The sequence below is a fragment of the Rattus rattus genome, chromosome 6, assembly GCF_011064425.1.
Source record: "Rattus rattus isolate New Zealand chromosome 6, Rrattus_CSIRO_v1, whole genome shotgun sequence".
Classification (NCBI taxonomy): Eukaryota; Metazoa; Chordata; class Mammalia; order Rodentia; family Muridae; genus Rattus; species Rattus rattus.
In genome coordinates, this window is record NC_046159.1 from 151,595,849 (window position 1) to 151,616,879 (window position 21,031).

Consider the following 21,031-nt stretch of genomic DNA (forward strand, 5'->3'; position numbering starts at 1 on the left):
ATGTATGTCTATGTATGTATGTGTTTTCTGCACATACGAGTTGACTTTACTCCTCAGAAATTGACAAGAACCAGTTGGCGGGTTCTGGAGATGTGTCCAGAGAGGCGTGTAGAGACTGCCAGGGCAGATGAGGTGCTCCAGATGTGACTACTGGTTATGTGTTTGTTCAGCAAGTGCTAACAGATGGGGGTTTAAAATACAAGGCAGCAACCCCCCCCCTTAGGCTTCATCGGTCTTGGCTAATATAAGCAAAGTGCAATGGTTCTTTGAGGTCCTAATGAAAACACACGAGCTTCTCCCCTCAAACTCTATCTTTTTTGCAAGTTTTAAATTCTAAGAAACCCAAAAACAATTTTGGAAAGCATTGGTTGGCTCCTGACCATCCCAGGAAGATGCTGATCTGTCTTAACTGTGGTGTGAAACAACTAACTTGGAGATGGTGATGATGAAGATGAAGGTGAAGGAGGTGAAGGAGGAGGAGGAAGAGGAGGAGGAGGCGGCGGCGGCAACGATTTGGGTCCTCTGATCTCATTTTCACTTTTTAAAAATATTTTGTGGCAGGTAATAAACAAATAAAAAACTGCATGAAAATACCAAAAACGAAAAGTAAATGAACAGTGACCAGATGACCCTCGCAGAGCAGAGATGGCAGTCTTAGAAGCTCAAAAACAAAGAAATATAAATGGATACGTTGTTGCTGCTGGCACACTCTTTGTTTGATAGTTTGTTTGTTTGTTTGTTTGTTTGTGGTGAATATACCAAAAGCAACTTGGGATTGCAAAGCCAGGCTCCTCCGTTAGCCACTTATCAGCACCATGATCCCTGGGGAGTCGCGTCTTCATGCCGTGCTCTGTGCATAGCATCTGAATTAGAGCATCCCCTTGAAATGATGGAGGTGGCTCGGTGGGTAAAATGCTTGCTGCTCAAGCTGAGAACCTGAATTTGCATTCCCAGAACACATGCTAGGTGCAGTGGCAAGCGCCCTTGATCTCAGTGCCACAAGTGTAGAGGGAGGATCCCAGAGCCCACTGGCCAGGTGATCTAGCAAAATCTGTAAGCGTAGGTTCATCTCCTAGTTTAGTAAGAGAATCTATCTTACTTGTAAGTTGGAGGGCATTAAGGGAAAATACCCTGGCCTCCACTTGCATACCTATACACAAGATCATACACACATCCATATCACACACACACACACACACACACACACACACATACACGCACATATACACACACATACACACACACAAATACACACACGCAGGTGCACAGATAGCAGGGCCACCTTATATATTTATGAGCAACAAATAATTTCTACAAAACAATACTGAAAACTGAAAAACACTGTAATGTGTTAAAAAGTGACGCCCCAAACACATTCCCGTGAAAACCCGACATGCTAAACTTGGGGCCAAAGAACTTTTGATTCTTGTGTATACCTTGGGGCCAAGATTTTTCGAACATTATGACATGTATTTTATACAGACTTTTAAAAGTCATGCCCATAACCCATCCATGGCACAAGCACAGTGGAGAAAGGGAGTGCATTACCACATCTCACTGTGTGCTGAAAAGGACCCGGAACCCAGAGCAAATGAAGTGCCTTTGTCCTCAGGAAGCAAATGGTTGCCCTGAGCAAATTCCATCAACATAAATGCTAGAAAATACATTATTGAGTGGCCTTTTAAAATGACAATTTGAATAAATAAGCCAAAATATTATAGCATCATACTCATAAAAACCATGGTTTCCGATGGAAACAATAAAATAAAACCACCATTTTTGCGATTTTTTTTTAAAAGATCGTATGATGCACTTTGGTCCTTGAAATCTCTTTATCTTAGAAGCTAGGAGTCTATTCTAGGCCACTGGGCATAGAAAATTAATGTCGATATCAGTAGTGATAACCAATTTATCTGTGTATTTCCACGATTAGCTGCTTCGATCAGGGCAATCCAGGGATCTTTTTCTCTTTCTGCTGACACAGCCAAGTCCTTTGTTTCAATTAAATCAGAAAATCTACAACATTTGTGTCAACAGTGTTCAACATTTGGAAAAGATTTTACTTTATACCCTTAAGTTAAGATACGAGACTGTTTAAATAAGGGCATAGTAAGGAAGCAGGCAAGCCTTACCCCTGTTCCTTTCCTTCCCTGGAACTTGAATTATTCCTATCACCTTAAAAGTGAAGAAAAATGAACTAATTTGCTCCGAGTGTAACATTAAGGATATAAAATATTCGCTCTTTTAAAAGCGTTGTGGCGTTTTGTCCCATCTAACTGAATGGCTAGGATGTGGCTGTGTTTTGTACCACCCAGTTCAATGGCTAGAATGCGGTATGCTACCAGCCTGAATAGCCAGGATTAGGAGCAAGTGTACTGGAAAAACACTGGCAACTGTAAAAGTACCAGAAACCAGGCTCCTTGGCATCCTTTATTCCCCAAATGCAGGCATTAAATGAACAAAAGAAGCCACCAATCTTTAACTGGTTGTCCTATAGTGACTTACACATCTTTGACCCAAGGAAATAATAAAGCAAATGAATCTAAAATCTTCCCACGGGAACCTGCATGCCTCTCCAAAACTGATGCTCCTCAAAATTGCCACTGCTTATACGTTACCGTTCTTCCGCCCCCACACCCCATAAACCAAGCCCAACTCATTCCCATAGTCTCAAAGCCAGTCTTGTTAGCAGTTCTCTGGTAGCAATTAAGACCCACCGAGCATCTACCGTGTGTACCGAATGGCCCTCACTGACACTAAGAGATGGGTGTTGTCACACTGATGAACAGGCGAAGTGTGGCAGATGCAGAATTCTAACACATCTGGACCAAACTCCTCCCCTGACGTCACCGGTGACTGGGCTCCACTCTTCCTTAAGTCTCATCAGCCCAGTGCACCTGGCCACATTGGTCTCTCTCCACGGAAGCAGTGAGGGTTGCGCAGGGACCCCGAAATCTTCCATGGCACTGCTCATCAATTCACTACCTGCACTTTGTAAGGCAAGGCCAAAGCCCCTCACCGTCAGCCTCCCAAGGTGGACCAGGAAGGACTCTTCTTCAGTGAGGGTCCAGATGACTGCTCAGCTTGACTCAACTAAAAGCACGTTTTCCAGACTTCAGTGGACAGACTGCGGGTGGCTTCTGCTGCTCACAGCGCAAAGAGGCTGCCTAGCGGGGAGCTCACTCGTGCTGCCAAACTGCCCTCTGAGTACTAATTTCTCCTCAGAGGTTAGAGCTGCTGTCAGTTCTGGTCCGAGAGGCTTCTCTCTGTGGCGGGCAGTGCACTAATGTAGAGCCGTAATTGGTGGGCTTGCTGAGAACAGGACTGCTGCTCACTCATCCCTCAGGTGGCAGCTACGCCAACCCTTCATGGCTCAAGGTGCATCACAGATGGGAGCAAAGAATATCAGAACCAGGGGCTGGAGAGATCGCGCTTCCAAGGACCCAGGCTCCCAGGCAGTTCCCAACCATTGTCACTCCCGGGCCCAGGGGATCTGATGCCCTCTTCTGGCCTCCATGGGTACTGCAGGCAAGTGCTGGTCATACATTCATAAAAGACTCATTTATAGATAAAAAAATGAATTTTTTAAAATAATTTAAGAGCCAGAACAGTGGATGAGATAAAATGCCCATGCACCAGTAAATAAACCCCACCCGTGTTCATTCACTCAACCCTAAGCAAGCTCACTGAGACATCTATACGTAAAAACAAACGCACTTCAATTAAAGGAAGACTGATTGGGAGGATGAAGAGGATCAGTGTGTGACAGGGGGACACAGAAGGTGAGTAAGATCCACACACAGTAGACATCATGTGTAAGTATGAAACAATAATGAGCCCCCTCGCTGTGTGATATATGTTAAGGAAATATTTTTATGCTTATATATTTTAAATGTTTTTATATTTCTATGCAATTAATATGCTGATTAATAGTAATTAACTAACATTAACGCAAGTAATATTTTTCCTCTGAAAAATAGGAGAGAAGATACAAGAATCTTTTGGTAGTCTTCATAAAACTGAAGTCAGAAAACACCACAAAAATGAGCTCCCACAACCCCAGTGACTTCCTGTCCCACCATCACATCCGGACATCCACATACGGAGAGGGGACTAGGAGAGGTGGTCCTTTGAAAGGAAGAGGCCTTGGGCTTCATAATTCTCACAGGGCTGTGTACAGCCCACTTTTATGAACGAGTTTATAAGTTTGTCTACAGTTCCAAGATCTAATCCCATGGTTCATTTTTAGTCATCTGTGGTCAAAATAAAGTTGAGGTCCCAACACATACATTCCCAACTGAGGTCAAACAAAGCCGTCTTTTTCTTTTACTTCATATGCAATTGAAGAGAAATGTTTTCTTTTTCTTTTATTTTATTGGATATTTATTTGCATTTCAAATGTGAAGCTTTTCTTTCTATTAAAGGTGGCTAGACTTCGGGCGGCCAATACTCCGTTATCTCCCCCACCTCAGAAAAACTTCTAAGCAAAGGCATTTAAATCTTTAATCTTTCCCGCTTGATGACGCTTTGTTTGCACAAAGGTCCCCTGTGTTCCCAAAGTTTGATAAGCAGGGGCTGTGAGCCTCTCCCCTTCACTTCAGATCCAGCTCCCTTCAGTGGGAGACACAGTCACCCACCACCTGTGTGACCTTCCTGTCCCAATATGCTTGCTAGCTCAGTGTGGGTGGTGACACACCCTTTTTTTCCAGAAAGAAATTGTGTTGCCTTCTGTTGGGTTGGGATGTTTCTTTGTACAATACACAGCCCATTCTTTTCCGACACAGGAAACATTGAAGGTTTCTGCCTCCAATGTTACAAAGACTATGAAATGGTAAACAAGTCTCCTTTTCACAAGCTTTTTTGCTACCCTTTTCTCCTGGGGGTTTCCTTGATGATTCCAATGTGTAGAGCCCTCCAAAGACAACAGCCAGGCTGTGATGCATTACACACAGCACACTCAGGCTGACTCGCCCTGCCATGAGGTCAACGCCAGTGAGTCAACGTTAGGCATCCACTGCCTGATCAAGGCAGAACACATATAAGACAATGCCATGCTCCTTTATAAATGAACTCATGAAGGAAAACTGGGATCGTTAACATTACCAACACGTTATTAAAATTGATATTGAAAAGGATGATGGAGGAGCCCATAAGTCCCCTGAGGGATTATTGGCAGATAAGACTGTTGGGGGAGGGGCGACACTTTTTCCAGTAGTGTAGCCCTGAGCTGGAAAGTAACCTTGAGCAAGAAACTAAACTCAGTGACTCTCTCTCTCTCTCTCCCTCTCCCCCTCTGTCTGTCTGTCTCTGTCTCTCTGTCTCTGTCTCTGTCTCTCTCTCTCTCTTACACACACACACACACACACACACACACACACACACACACACATCCACACACACACACACAGACTAGGGGATTAAAGTTGGAGAGAGACATGTTAGAAATACAGATTTCAGCAGCAGGGTAGGAAAATGGGCAAAGAAATCAGCTAAAATCCAGCCTAGAAACGATGAAACTATTAAACACGTTTTAAAATAAGGGAAGGATTGAACAGCTCAGGCAGAGGGCGCTGACCCAAAGCCACACAAGGCATGGGCCAGAGGTGTTCATTCCTTGACAGGAAAGCACAGAGCACGGGTCTCAGATGCTATTCTCTAGTCAACCATCACTAGTCGAGAAGACTTTCTCTTAGAAGATGAATTTTTGGTCCAACTTTTCAGTTGTTATTTTTGCGTGTTTTATATATGGTTGCTGCATATCTGTGGAAACTATTTTAGTCTGTCCTCCCATTATTTATTCCCATTCAGATGAAAATTTAAATAAAAACTATCTTCCCATTCATCGAGATTGCTTCGGATTTATTTATGGTACAGCACAGACAAGCTTCTGGGAACAAGAACTTAAAATCCATTATAGTTTCTATTAATAATTATAGTTACTAATTGCTATGAGAACTTTGGGGATATGCTAACATATAGTTAAAGTGAGGCCAGCCCAAAAGCTACTATAAATAGCCTTGCACGGTCTCACAGAAGTCATGAGAATCTTGGACTACGGAGACTGGGAAAGTAGAAATGTGATTCTCAGATTTGCTAAGTACTGTTATCTTCCACCCAACAGCCAAAGTTAGGAACTGTACACTTACATCCACCTTTTATAAATGATCTTTTTACTTTTTTAGTTTGGAATTATCACGTTCAGACAGTTATAGCTATTCAGGGAATCCCGCACGATCTTTGTTCAGCAACATGTCTGGCATGACACAAAGAGAAATAATGCAGTCAAAGGAAATCCAAGCGCTGGGAAAGAAGGGGCCTTCGTTTGTCATTAGGTCGCGTGGCCAGGGAGATCTCACCAAGGTTAGAGCTGACCATGGCTGGAATTTCTGAGAGCAAGCACGAGGCTATCCTAGGATGTGCATGCTGACCAGGAGGACTGCAAACGTCAAACCCCTGGAGTAGTAGAGTTCTACCACACCTTAGGAGAGAGATGAAGCCCTCGTGATTGGTGTGGAAGACAGACAAGAAGGACAAGACAGGACATCAGAAAAGAAACCAGGCGCCGCCACGTCCTATAGGCCACCACAGGGGCTTTGCATCTCTTCTAGGAGACAGGAAGAACAAAAGATGCAGGTAAAACTACCTTATACTTTATTAATCAAATTCTGGCCACTCTGTTGGTGGGAAGGGCAAACTGGATGGAATGCTGGGTAGGGAGCCTGGGGCTGTCTGAGGTAGACAGTATGCAGCAGAGGACAGCACTAGCCTGGTCCTAACCAGATTCCCAAACTACTGAGCACAAGGCAGAGGCAAGGAGGATGAGGAGAAGCTGGCTGTGCAAGGCAAGGGCAGGCCCAGAGGCTGGAATACACAGCTGGAAAGGCTTAGAGTGGGGATCAGATGTGGGGTATTAGACCGCGATTAAGAGGACTGGCTATCTCTAGAGAGCGCGCTGACATTTGGAGAGCTGGGGAGACTCCAGAAGGAGCTTGTGAAGGGACATCATGATGAAGAGGTGCAGGGAGCTCTGGGCAGACGGCCAAGGGCAGACATTAAGTCAGCAGTAACAAGCAGTGAGTGGAGGACAGTTGTTTGGGAGTTAACGGTGTGGAGATGGCACTTAAAGCGTTAGGACAGATGACATCGCCGGGGAGAAAAGGGTGGATGAAGAGAGAAAGCAGTAAAGACAAGCCAGGCTTCCCCGATTCTGCAGTCAGGCAGGCAGAGACAAAGTCAGAGCCTCGGAAGTCCACTGAGGACGTGCCAGAGGAAAACGGATGGTCCTTGGTGACAAGCTCTGCCCTGGTCCTGAAAGAAGCCTTGTGACATTTCCTAGTGAGCGCCGAGATGGGTTTCTGATGGTGCAGTTGAAGGCAGAACCATGTGTTCTCTCATAAACCCACGAAGGAACTCGAGAGCAAGATCCCTGGTGGTCTAGCGAAGAATCTTCCACAGAAGCAAGAAGGTCGGCTCCTGCCACCAGTCTGATGAAACACGCAAGAGACTCAGACATTGGCGCAAAACTGCAAAGCCAAATAAATAACCTTCAGGCTGGATCTCTGCCCTGCCCCAGGAAGCCCGCTCTGACTTGTGGTTCTAGGAATGTGAAAGTAAAATCCAATGGCGCACTAAAGGGAAGGAAGGAGAAGGCTCGCCCTAACTGCGGGTGAGAAGCTGTACTGTTTCCTGCCATCGGGTCCTGTCAGCAGCATCCTCCACTGACATCGGAGACGGCCTCATGACTTCCAAGTGTGGGGTTTGTGCTTTCCCTCCAGACATGATCTACCTTCAGTTTGTTAGTTTTAGTTCAAGTTAGACATAGTTTATCTCTGCTTCCGACAGGGTAGGCATCCTTTCCTCTCTGAACTACACAGCCCTATGGCAGCTGATAAAGGTCACAAGGTTTAAAGCGAGGTTAGTTTCACAAGAAAAGTTCAGATACTTAATACCAAGACCTGTGCGTGCTGGGGGGTAACTCTTCACATTCTTTTCACTTACTAGAAAGATTTGTCATCTTAAATTAGCCAAGGTAACGGAGGTCCTTTCTGAGGTTCTGTTTTGTGGTAGATGTCTGTTCTGACAACCAAGATCTAAGCCTATGCCACTGGGCTACAGTCTCAGCCCTTGACATGTTTTAAGTTTCATAGTATATATATACAATGTATCCCTAATTATAGTAATTATGTATACAATAGGCCTTGTTAATTTCTTTTGAGTTAAGGTCTTACTGTGTAGCCCATGCTGACTTCGAATATTCACATCTCCTCCGTCAGATTTGCGCCCCACTCCCCACCACCAGATTATGGGTGTGTGTCATCACGTCTGTCAACACAGCCAACTCCCTTGAATTTATTCCTCTGACTGTCGGCTGAGCCCCTCCCCAGCCTCAGGTAATACCCATCTCATTCTACTTCTGAGTTTAACATGTTGAATTCCACATTTGTCTCCCAGCTTATTCCAATTAGCACAATGTCCTCCACATCTACTCCTCTTATACACAGTTAGATATTCTTTCAAAAGGGTGAACAGTTTTCCATTAGCTGACAACCGATCCTGCACCTTGTTCAAGAGTCGCTGTTCTTACACGTGGACGAGGATCTCACGCCATCCGTCATGTTCTTGAAATGCTTGAGAATGACCGGTTACCTGGGGGCAGAAACCGACTAAGCTAGGGGATCAACTCTGGGTCAATAAATACTTTAACAAGTGGAGAGTTTGCTGACAACCGTATTTGTATTTTGTTTCGACAAATACAGATGGCTACCTTCTGGGTGCTCATTAGTGATACCAATCTTAAATGTTCGTGTGCTGTAGTTTCCTACATGATTAAAATAGTCCACAAGAAATAGTGTCTATCGGAGGGTGTGTCAACAGTCTAGAACAAGTCATTCTTATTTAATGGGAAAATTCTAAGGATATTAACCCTTGTATTATGTCAGAAATCATGATAAGCCACACTGTGGCTTTCTTCCATGCCTACTAGGAGGCTCACAGACTAACCCGCTCACTACAGATTAGCACAGGTCATCGTCACAAAATGCCAGCAGGACGCATGGCCTCGTTTGTCAGGCTTGAGAAAAAACGCCTGTAGATGGAACACTACATTCCTTATGACATTCTAATAAAGGTGATTACTGGCTTCCGCGTTACTGAAGTTTAATGAGGTCAATTTTTCCCTCCTATGGAACACAGGAATGAACAACTCTAGGCCCTCTGACACCCTGCATATTCCACAAGAGGAACCCCAAGACAAAGTGTGCCCTCTACATTTTGACTTCACTTACAACTGGATCTCAGTCTGAGTCTGATGCCAATCTCTGGATTACCAGGTTGACAGTGATGAGCGGGACATGCATGTACTAAGGGAGTCTGAGGCAGGGGCAGCTTCTGTCCATTCACCAGACGCAGAGCTATGTGGTCCTGACTGCTTCACTTCACCCTGCCCCACTGGAGGTCTGGAGCTGGGCTCTGACTTCACATCAGAAGGTGAAATTTTTGGAAGCAAGGATAAAAAGATTTGTGTATAGAAAATATTTGTGTCATGAAGTACAGAGCAAATGTTATTCCACTGGTTCTTCTATCGCTCTTGGAGCTGAACTTGGGATGAAAGGCTGACATTGTAGAACCAGTGTTGACCGTGTTACCAACAAGGACCCCAGTGTGTACCACGCCACTCTGCCTCACAGGGTAACACGCATACAGAACTTCCTAAAGAAAGGAACGTATCACAGATAGGTTTCTAGTCTAAATGTAACTTTTGTTGCCAGATATGCCCTCTCAGAGGCTTACTGCGGAGTAAGCTCACCCTTTCTAGCTCTTTCTGAACTCTGGTTGGCTGGTTCAACTCAGCTGTTCTGGCCTAAACTCCCCTCCATGCTGGCTGATTCAATCTGGCTTCTCTTAGCATCTCACTGAATTGCTCTGCTTGGCCTCAAACTAACCCTAGCCATGTGTTCTAATCTCCTGGCTCCTTCTTATTCTCCGGCTTCAACTGCTTCTGCATGAACTCACAGACGAACTCAACTCCACTTTACTCACTGACCTAAACTGAATTGCATCAAACTGAACTGAACTCCACTGCACTGCCTGAATTCAACTGAACTCACTCACTGAACTGCCCTCCGTGGTCAGGGATTAAGGGTTTGTACTAAGAGTGTGTCTGCATTCCAGACAGATCACACAGACCTAGGAGGTCTTTGGATGTGATCCCTTGCCAAAGCAACCATGTTGCTGGATTAAAATTCCTCCACGTTCGACCAAAATATCCTTACAAGTCTGTCCCCACCTAAACTTTCAATGTTCTTCAGATATTCAGACCCTATTGGTGAAGCGAACGTCTTACTAAAAACTTAAATTTTCAAGTGTTAAAAAATAAATTTAAACAAAACTTGGGTTTTTTAATACTTTTTATCAGCACTTTTTGGAGGCACATTAACTCTCTGGGGTCACACAAACCAGACGGCACCTTTCCTCGTGCTTTATCTGAAAGGCAGTTTTGGTCAAACAAGGACTTGGGGGTAGAGTCCACCCTTGTTTAACAAAGGTTAGCTTTCTGGTTTGACTTTGCAATCTGTACTTACTGACTTCACCTTAAAATAACAAAACTGGCTTCCAATTCTTAGTTTTCTCTTTTCTAAAATGACTTTAATTCATCCTGTTCTTTTTTCTTTCATAAGATAAACATCATTTCTAAAACTAAGTGTATAAAGGTTTGGGTTCTAGGGCAGAATAGACTAAGAACTATCAGTAATGGCATTTAACAGTCATACACAAAACATTTATTCCCTGTGACTCAACTCTGCATCCATAAAAAGGGAAGCACAGCCCCCTTCTCAAGATTTCATGGTAAAATCACGTGCATTAATACACGAAAGGTGCGTGTATCTGCACATATTAACTGTTGCTTTAAGTTCTGGGGTTGCTATTATTAATTATTTAGAATTTTCTTGAGTTCTTTGTTTTTCTCTAGATAGTGTCAGTGCCTGGAGTGGGAATGAGAAGCCATTTTTCTTTTCTCTCTCTCTCTCTTTTAGTATTTATTTTTAACTGTGTCTGCGTCTATGCGTGGGTATTGCACACAAGTCACAAGTCGGGTGAGTGCAGAGACCAGAGTGTGCTGTCCCAGGAGCTGGGGTTATGTTCAGGTTTGAGCAGTTGAGCGATAAAAACTGAATTCCATCCCCTGTAAGCACAGTGTGCTCTCAACGGCTGAGCTGTCTCTTCTGCTCTGCAATCCTTTCTCATTTTATTTATTGGAATGGAGGACCAACTAATTTCCTCCTAGTTCCCACAACCAGTGGACACAACACAGATCATGTTTTGCAGGATGAAAATGCAGGAAGTGTTTACACGGGAAAAGGAAACGTTAAAAGAACTGGATCTGATCACAGGACTTCTCAGCATTCACAGCAAAGGTGCCTGAACCCAACGGGAGACGGCGTGTTCCAGAAGGTAGGGCAGCGACGTCTGTTTCCTCTGTCAGTATGGAACACACTAGAGAAATGGCAGGCTTGGATTTGGTCCTGGAGGCTGAGCCAGCCATAACAAACAAGGTTAAAGTGGAGGCAGAACTGACATTTACAACCGTGTCAGATGTCTACTGTGTTCTAAGTGTCAACAGGATTTACATATGGTGACGCTGCACTTTAGAGAGATAGGAAAGCCAGGAAATAGAGTTCAGTGAAGGAAACTAATGACATAAATGATGGTGCATAAGGAATTCCAGAAACTGGGGGTCAGGCGAAGGCTACGTTCCCAAAGTATATGTGACATTAACATAACATGCACCTTCTCTGAGACCTGCGGAAATGTTTTCGGGGATATTCACAAAGCATACTGTTCCACGAAGTAACTAACTATACGAGAGGATCGGGCTGGTCCGAGTTCAATACAAGAAGCATGACGGACAGATGAGAGAAGTGTAATTTCTTGTAACAGTGGGAATCTAAACATTTCAGGGCTGGGGTAAACAAGAAAATGTAAGCATTGGGACAAGACTGCTGTACCCACATCCCACCAGAAGAAAGAGTTAATCACCTGCTGCACCATTTTCAAGATCCCCTTCACTAATGTTATCCAAAACTTCCTAGAGATCCCAGCCATTTCCTATCAGTGAACTAGACTAAGCCACAGAGAGACATGTTTAACAGGACACAGAGTTCACCAGAACAAAACAAAGGGGCACCACCAAACATGGCATTACAGAGTCTAAAGCCAGGGCTCTCTACCTCCAGTAGGGCCTAGTGAGGAAGATTCAACCCCGACCTGCTGGCAGGAGTCGGGTTAAGAAAATGACGCATTATGGAATCTACCATTGAGACCATCTAGCCCCATACTTCCCTCCAATGGTTGCCTGTCATTCATAACAGCTTTGTGCGGTGATGTAGGAATACAGTGGAGAAGCCAGTGCCTTCCTGGCTGGTGTGTGTTTTCCTGTAAATGTACTATATGTAAATGCAAATGTATTACCCTTCCGATTTACCACCAGACTACTGTGAACTTCAGTTTCTCCCCTCAGTCTTTGCTCCAGCAACTCTAGTTCAAAGTCAGGATCTTTCCATTCTAATCCAGCAGAAGACGGATTTACATTTTAAAATTACTTTACATAAGGTTATAAATAGAACCTGGTAAATACATTAAGCTGGTGTCTTTCTTCTCTCATCCTTCTTAGACCACCGCCAAGATACACACCCATTTTTTTGAGTGTTATCCTAACTACGATCATTAATTAATTAAAGAATAGTAAAGTTTTAGATGGAATTGGCTAAACCAACAAAATTTATGTTGGATCAAAGCTATACTATCCGCTTCTTCAGAGCCGTAGGGAAGTCGTGTGTTGATCTGGGATCATGTTCTTCGTGATGAGTAGTATTTCCTTTGAATTGTGTGACTGCCCTTAATATGCCCAACTCAGAATTTCCCTTAAGAGGTGCCAACATTAGCAAAACAAAATGGAGGGCGTGGATGAACCACTATTTGCTGCTGTCCCTCACCTATGGGATAAGCATGACGGATGCTAAAACCGCTATCGGTAATGCCTACCGTGTATTTACACTTAACTGCAATCCTGAAACAAGCCTAGATTCACTGCTACATTAGAAATGGAACTGGGGCTGGGGTGCAACTTGGCACTGGAAGGCCTCTCTGCCTTGGTTTCTGATTCTGCAGGCCGACCAGGGCGAGGAGGGCAGTTCACTTAGATTTACATGACTATAGGCTTGCAAGCTCTGAGAGATTTTATAGTGTAAAAGGGAGCTCCTTTTTACTGGGAGTAAACAACCAACAGTTCAAGAAATCAGGCCGTAGTGTGCGAGCGAACGTCGCGAAACTGTAACACTTGATAATCTAAGGCGCTATGTACCCACCCCAGATACTGCTGATAGTCAAGGACTGTGACTTGCAGTGTAAACGTCCTCTCTCACATTATACATTATCCTTAGAGCACACAAACGGGGGGCTCGTAGGGGAGAGTTTGAAGGGGAGAAAGACAAAAGAGACTAAAAAAGAACAAGTTGTGAGGGGGGAAGAAGAAAGAAGGGGAAGCAGGAGGTTGTGGTGAGAAAGGCGGGTGGGGACTGGTCAGAGAAGCCGGGAGCAGAGCGGGTGAGTACCAGTCACGCCGCACAATAACCCGCATGACTTCTCAGCTGTGGACAGTGGTCCCATTGATAACCTGTGCTATACTAAACCTCTGCCAGCGTAGCAGATTAAAAGACGGTCCTTTAATCAATAGAACCTAATAATAAAAAAAAGCTTCGTCTGTCTAAAGAAAGCTGACTTAGCATCAAAGGTATACAGGAGTCTTAAAATGTTCTCCTGGGTAGAACCCTGCACCCTCAAACCAGTCTCTGCAGTTGAAGCCTAGCAGATATAGATCTTAAGGTAAAAACTAGACACACAGTCTTCAAGGAACTCACATTTAAAAAAAATTAATCAAGCTGTGTGCAGAAAATGCCTTCAAGAAGCTCTTCCCTCGAGGACCCGGCCAGGGTGTGTACGGCTGCTCTCCGAGCTACTTCCCAGAGGCAGAGGTCTTCGAGGGGAATGTCCTACAAGCAGAGCTTTTAACATTGCACCATCTTCATCTTTTAATATTTTATTTTACTTTAAATTATGTGTCGTGGAGGGGAGAAGAGAATGCATGTGACTGCAGGCGCTTCCAGACCCGCTTATCAGCTCCCTCTGGAGCCTGGGCTCCTGGAGGTTGTGAGCCTTGGAGGTGGGTGCTGGGAACGGAACCCAGGTTCTCTGCAAGAGCAGTATGGACCCCTCACTTCTGAGCAGGGCTTGGTATTTAAAAATCAATCTCAACTTGTAAAATATCAATATTCTCCATAAATATTTTTTATGTTTGCTTAAAATGGATGAGATTGAAATCATATTTGGGGTTGGAATTCTATTTAAGCTTGATTACTTTATTAATGAGTCTAAGACCGGGTGACACAGATTAATGTCTCCATTTAAATTAGAACTTTGATAAATTTATTTCCATTTCTACATGCTTTATGTCAGTATTATGACTTGAGCATGAGCCCTTTTCTCTGCTCACAGGAACTTACCATATTCAGCCTAAATTCCCCCTCTTTCTTTCCTGGATTGAGTGGACAGAAGCCCAATTATTCTGTTTCTACAAAATATATGGTCTTTATAAATCTTTAACATTCCAAATCTTCACAAAATTCTGGTCACTCAATGCATGATTTCCAGATATGAAGCTTCTCTGCAGTGGAAGGCTGGACCTCAGCAACTACTTGGGAAGATTAAAGATGTAATGAGCCCAACTAATTATGATTAACAATTATCTGAAGTAGCATTATAGATTATCGGAATAAAGCTGTGGCCTAATGTGTAATCTTTCCAAGGTGACTGGTGAGGCTTACAGACGATCCTGTGAAGCTGGCCTCAAGCACAGGAAAAGAAATAAAAATTCACTTTTAAATGTTTTCTTTTAACTGTGTCCGTCAGTGAAAAGTTTGGAATCCACTTGTACTTATTTGAGAAACCTGTTCAAATATTCAAGATCCTCTTAAAATTAAAAATTTTTATTAGAGAAAGGCAGTTCGTGATTGTAGAGGTGCAGCTATGTTTTATTCTTAACATCTAAATAAAACCATTGTTCAAGATAAACATTCACAAAAATGAGGGGAATTATTCTAGTAAGGTCTAGTCAGTGGTGCTAAGAGTGAATGAGAGCTCTGCCCAAGTGAGAAGCTTTAGACTAGCGTTCCAAACACCTGGGCTTTTCTATTTTCCTTCTTTCTTTTTTTTCAGCTTGAGATTGGAATAAAAATACACAGAATATAAATTACACAGAGCAAGATTTATATTATTTCAAAAAAAATATGAACCACATCAGTACAATATGAGTGGGATAAAACCACATAGAGTAAGATAAAAATCTGTAACGAGTAAGGCAGAATGCTTTAAAACATCCAATTTGTGTAGACATGTGTGCACAGGACACAGGTGCATTTCACTTAGAAATCGCATGTGATGAATGAGTTTAACAGTTGAAATGTGCTGACTCCAGGCTCTGAAATGTACAAGGAAAAACAGCCACACAATAGTTACATTAGCAATCAGAAGTTACTTTCATCCAAACAGTAACATCATTCCTTTAAAGGGAACTAAGTCTGGGGTGTATTTTCAAAATATGTCTAAGAAACACTGTATTTCTTTACTTGAAAGGCCACTACCTTGCTCTTTCTTTGAAAAGAAATTGAATAGCCACCGGTTGATCACATTTACCAGCCGAGCACATTTACCTACAAACGTAGTTAAGTGTAGTTATTTTGGCAAAGCAGCCTTAGTGTGTCACCCTGATTGCGCCTTTAAAGGGGAATATTCCATTTGGGCCTTAGGAAATTGAGTCTCCTGCCTTCCCCACAGTACCACTTGTGAAAAAAATGATGAGGTAAAAAATAAAATAAGCCACCAACAGTGATGCTGGGTCAACAGAATGCAGTAAAATGCTCCTTTCCCACCGCTGCCAATTTGATTTTACATAGCCAAGTTCTGACTGCTGGCTTCCCTTCAGTCGGGCACTTCTGAGCCTACTTCTCATCTGCTCTGTTTTATGCTACCAAAGTAGCAGGGATTCTAACCTGGTAAATCGCCTTCTGAAAGCTGAAGTACTGGGGCAGACTCACAAGCCTGTGCCGTTGCTCTACAATGTTCTTGGACAATGCCTAGCTTCACCACGGCGACCACGTAAAGTCCCTTACCTGGTGGGCAGGTTCTTATCTGACATGAATTCCAAGATGTCTAAAAGGCTTTCTCTTCTAAAGCACTGATATGCTTTCCCAGAGATATTAGCTATCCCAAGCAAAGAGGAATAAACATCTTTCTGAAGTTTTAGGTAAAACTGGAAGAATTTAACGTTCACAATTCTCTGTAAATCAACTGGACAACAGCAAGTGGGGGCAGCTATGAGCACAAGGTAATTATATACCTCTGGTTGTTTGTGAGGAAGAGGTATGGCCACGTGAGCAGGGTGCAGACTTCAACTCAGTCCTCACGGGTCTCACAGAACTGAGCTGGTCCCTAGAAGAAACAGAGTGTCCCTGGGCGTGGCAGGGAAGAGAAACAGCTCTGTGACTTTGTGGCTGTACTGCCTAGACTCCCATTTCCTGTTCCAATTGTTTGGGGATTTCTACCAAAAACAAAAAATAAGTCTCAGATTTGAAGTCTGGAAATCCCACTGGGAAGCTGATCTTTGGACTTGCACTCCCCCAAAAGGGAAATTCTAGAAAACTAAAGCATTCTAATTCTGAGAGCTTTCTGGTTCAACACTAAGTATGTGGGATCTTTTTTGCTCGACTAAAGAGCCTTGTATAACAGAATATAAAACACACAGGAAGGAGACTGTCACCCTTTGTCATGAAGCAGAAGCTCATGAAGAAATCTGTTAGAAATCCTGACATTTCTGTCACAGGCTTAGACTCTCTAGCCCTGTATTACTGCCTTCGTTTCGTCAAAGATTTTCAACAGAGATCTTTAAATAAATATAATTCATACAGGAATGCGTAACTTTGAAGTGCTTGTATTATACACTGCCACACAGCCCAAGCCTCAGAGACTAGGTGACATCTCCATTCACAGTCTATGGTGGGTACCATTCTACACACCAGGTCCTTCTCAGCACAGTCTTTAGGGGGAAAGAAAATGGAAAAAAAAAAAAAACCCTCAAAACTACCAGCCCACCACCCAATGCCATTCAGCCAAATCCCTGAGCTCCATGGAAATCTAAGACAAACCCGTGTTTTCTGACATAGGTGCTGCATTTAGAAGATGTAGACGGCTAGAAAGAGATTCCCAAGGCAAAATTTTACAGATTTCCTCACCTGGGTAGACATTTTAGCCAAATGACCTCTGACTTTCAACATTCACCAAAACGAGCCAACCACGAATGTACTTATTATGACTTCCTATAGTGAGTCAATTCTACAGATGCTTTCATTTCCAAAGGTTTAATAATGAAAGCCACATGGATGTATAATTTCAGTTTTAAGCATTTCTCTTGCCTCTAGCCTATTCTATAGGAAAAAAAAAAACTGGAGGCCTAGAGTCATTGTGTAGCTGGTTCCCAAAGCTAAAACTTCGATACAGTATTTAATGGGAATTTAAAATGGCATTATTCTCTCTAATAATTTGACCTTTCAAGTTTCATGATAAAATTCCCCCCCCTGCCCCATCTTTTCTGGTGGCATAAAAGAGATTCCAGGGACCTGTTCCCTGCCATGTCCAATCCAAATAACACAGTCACCTTTTTTCAGGTTTAGTGACATGATTACGTTCAGGCTGAGGTTCACAGCAAAAGCTGCAGATGCTACATTCTTAGTCTCACGTGTGCTTTCTTGGCCGACCAGGGCTGTACAGAGGATCTGTGTGGTGGGGGACAATACGGCTTTGTCATCGAAGACTCCATCACAACCTGACAGTAGCACCTCTAAGACCAGCCTTCACTCACTGGCCCATGACTCTCACAGCTAATAGGCTAGCACATCTGCTAAGGGGCACACCAAGTGACAACTGTCTCAGTTTGCGGGTTAGGCCTGGGTTATCATGCTGGCCGTTCCTTCCACTTCAAAGATTTCCATGGCCTCAGAAAAATCACCTGATCACTCTTGGGAAGGGAACACATACAAGCAAGCCCTTTTCTTTTCATTTTTTTTTCCCTCTCGGAGCTGGGGACTGAACCCAGGGCCTTGAGCTTGCTAGGCAAGCGCCCTACCACTGAGCTAAATCCCCAACCCCAGCCCTTTTCTTTAAAAGACTAGTCACAGAAATTAACTTCCTAAAATTAAATTCTAAAATTCCACGGGCAAGGCTGCCACCATTCCACAACAAAGTTGTGAAGGCACTGGTTTAAAAATCTAGGATGAACATACTCAAAGGATTTGGGGGTGGATAGGAAGGTTTTATTGAAATGGAAAACTGAAGTAGTTTTGTAAAATTTTCACTTCCAAATCTATGTGAAATGCCAGCCATCTTCTGCTCTGTCAACACCTGTAGCCTATTACAGACGGTGTCTACGGGATGGCATGAGTTCACTCTATGATAGCTTATTTAATTGGGTATCAATATTTTGTGGAAATTTTCCAATTTAATATTTTTATCATTGTTTAAGAAGTCCCAGTATGAAGACTGAAAGTAAACATGTTTTATCTCCCCACATAATTCCACTTGATCAAAAGAATAGGTACCACATTAAATTGCTCTTCTTGTAGCTAATTTTTATTTTTGAGTAATGTTTTAACCTTAATGAAGGGTTGCATACTACATTAAATTACTCCTCTTGTAGCTACATTTCCTTTTTGAGTAATGTTTTAACCTCGTTGAAGGACTGCATACTGATCCCTTTGGAGAGGGATCGGCTTTCCCGCGAGCAGCTTATAGCTCCTACCACGGACTTAAAGCGGTGCAGATACAAGTCATTACGAATCATCACCCAGACGATGCTAACAAAAGCAAGCATCAAGCTAAAAGTATGAAGGGGATGACAGAAATCATCAATCACTGATATTTTTAACGACCCTTTAAAAGAATAAAGGGCTGGAAACAGCCGCTCTGGTTCTTGAGGATTGCCTGACACTCGGTAGATCGCTGGGGACGCCTGGCTGCAAAGCAGCGGGAACTTTTAGCTGGCCGCCGGCATGGGCAGCCACCGACCAAAGCGCTCCAAGTCTGTGGGCAGCTGGCCTGCAAAGTCCAATGACAATCCCAGCGCCACCTGGGGACCCACCAAGGGGGTCCCAGAACGGGACAAAAGTCTGGTATCTAGGTACTGGGAAAAGAGAATACACAAGTTAGGCAGGCAGCTGCAGGGAGTGAGGAGGCAAAGACAGCAGTGCCCAAAGGTTGTGTGGCCTGTCACATAAGCACCAGTTTATCCCGAGATGTGTTAAGGGACAGTTGAAATCCCATCTCAGGACTCCATTCTCCACTAACTTTGTTCTCTCTCCCCAGGTAGCGCACCCCGCTGAGGTAGGAGGTTGTCCGGGTCTCTGCCCGGCTGGCCCCTGGGAAAAAGGAAGAGGATGGGAAGATGCGCTCGCGGGCCACCGCGGCGCCTTGTGGATGCCGTGGTACCTACCATGGTATTCCTGTCCCGGTACGTAGTAGGTGGGGTTGCCCGCAATGTGCAGGGAAATGAGCACCTCGCCCTGCTCCCCATCCCCTTCCAGCTCCCCGTGGTGGGTGCACAGGAAAAAGAAGGGCGAGAAGCGCGGGTAGTAGCCCGTGGCGGCGCGCGCCCTCAGCGTCGCCAGCAGCAGCAGCAGCACGGCCAGGACGAGAGTCCGCGGCGCCCAGCAGCCGCGCTCCATGCCGCCGCGCTCCGTGCCGCCGCGCGCCCCGCGCGCTCTCTCATCCACTTTCGGAGGCACCGGCACGGAGGAGCCGCGTGCTGGGAAGGCGAGCCGGCGGCGGGCTCGAGCCGAGCGGCTCCGGGCAACCGAGCCCGCGGGGGGAAGTTGGCGGGAGACCGAGGCTCCCGAAGTTACTTTGGGCCGCAGGAGCGAGAGCGCGGGGACACCGGGGCCGCGGGCGCCGAGAGCGCGTCGTCCGCCTCCGAGCGCCGCCGCTACCCGTGTGCATGCGACGCCCCTCGGCCGGGCTTGGGAAAGCGCCCGCCCCCTCCGCACCTTCTTAAAGCCCCGGGCGCCGCCCCCTCCCCCGCCGCCGCCACACGTGTCCCAGCCGCGCCCCCGCCCCCGCGCCCGTCCCCGCCCCCTCGGGCTCTGCCCGCACCCCGGGCTGCGTCCGGCGCACACGCGCGTCTCCCGCCCACGCCCCGCTCGGCAGGGAAGGGCAGGGCTGCCCGGCCGCTGCGGGAACGGTGAATGGCCTGGGACCGACGGGCTGCCCCGGGGAGCCGGAGCCCGGGGCTCACAGCTGCCCGTTCTGCGAGGACGCGCGGGGAAGCCGAGGGCGGCGGGGACCGCGCCGTTCTTTGTCTACGCCGGCTGCTCCCCGCGCCCCTCGGGGCCCGCCGCCCCGCAGTCCCCGCGCTCAGCGCTTGTTCTGGGGACCCGCCCGCCAGTGGCCCCGAGCCGCGACGGTGCCCCGCGTGCCCGTACCCTTTCCAGCCAGGCCTCGCGACCCCACCGCTGCCCCGGCTCCGGTCCTCAGCGGCAGCCAGGCTGAAAGGGAGATTGGGTGACGGTGGGATTGCCACCTGGAGTAGTGGGGGGCCAGATAGTCGGGCTGCTTGGCTGTGGGGGCTGTGGGGATTGTGGGGATTGTGGAGAGGGGACTGGACAGGCGCGCTTCGCCGGACTCTGGCTTTACGTGTTGCTCCCGAAATCCTAGGACGGAGATGGGGGCAGTAAATTTTAGGTCCGAGTTTATTTCTTTTTCATATCATGCATGACCACTGTCCCTGGGGTGGGGGAGGGGAAGGCATGCAGAGGAGTGGCTGGCAACAAGGATGAAGCGGGCGGTAATGAGCTACCGCACGCAGGACTGAGGACAAGTGAAACCATCTAGAAGCACATTTTTAACTGAGCGCCGCTGGCAGGAGCCCGGAGGC

At 45.6% G+C, this 21,031-nt stretch overlaps 1 protein-coding gene across 1 annotated transcript in view; it reads right to left on the bottom strand.

The window, feature by feature from the left end:
* Positions 1-20,101, bottom strand: part of Reln (reelin) — a 425,071-nt gene extending 404,970 nt beyond the window's left edge. The window contains 1 exon segment of the mRNA XM_032907091.1: positions 19,595-20,101. Coding sequence (XP_032762982.1) covers positions 19,595-19,826 — 232 coding nt within the window. The 5' untranslated portion in view covers positions 19,827-20,101.
* Positions 20,102-21,031: the final 930 nt, after the last annotated feature.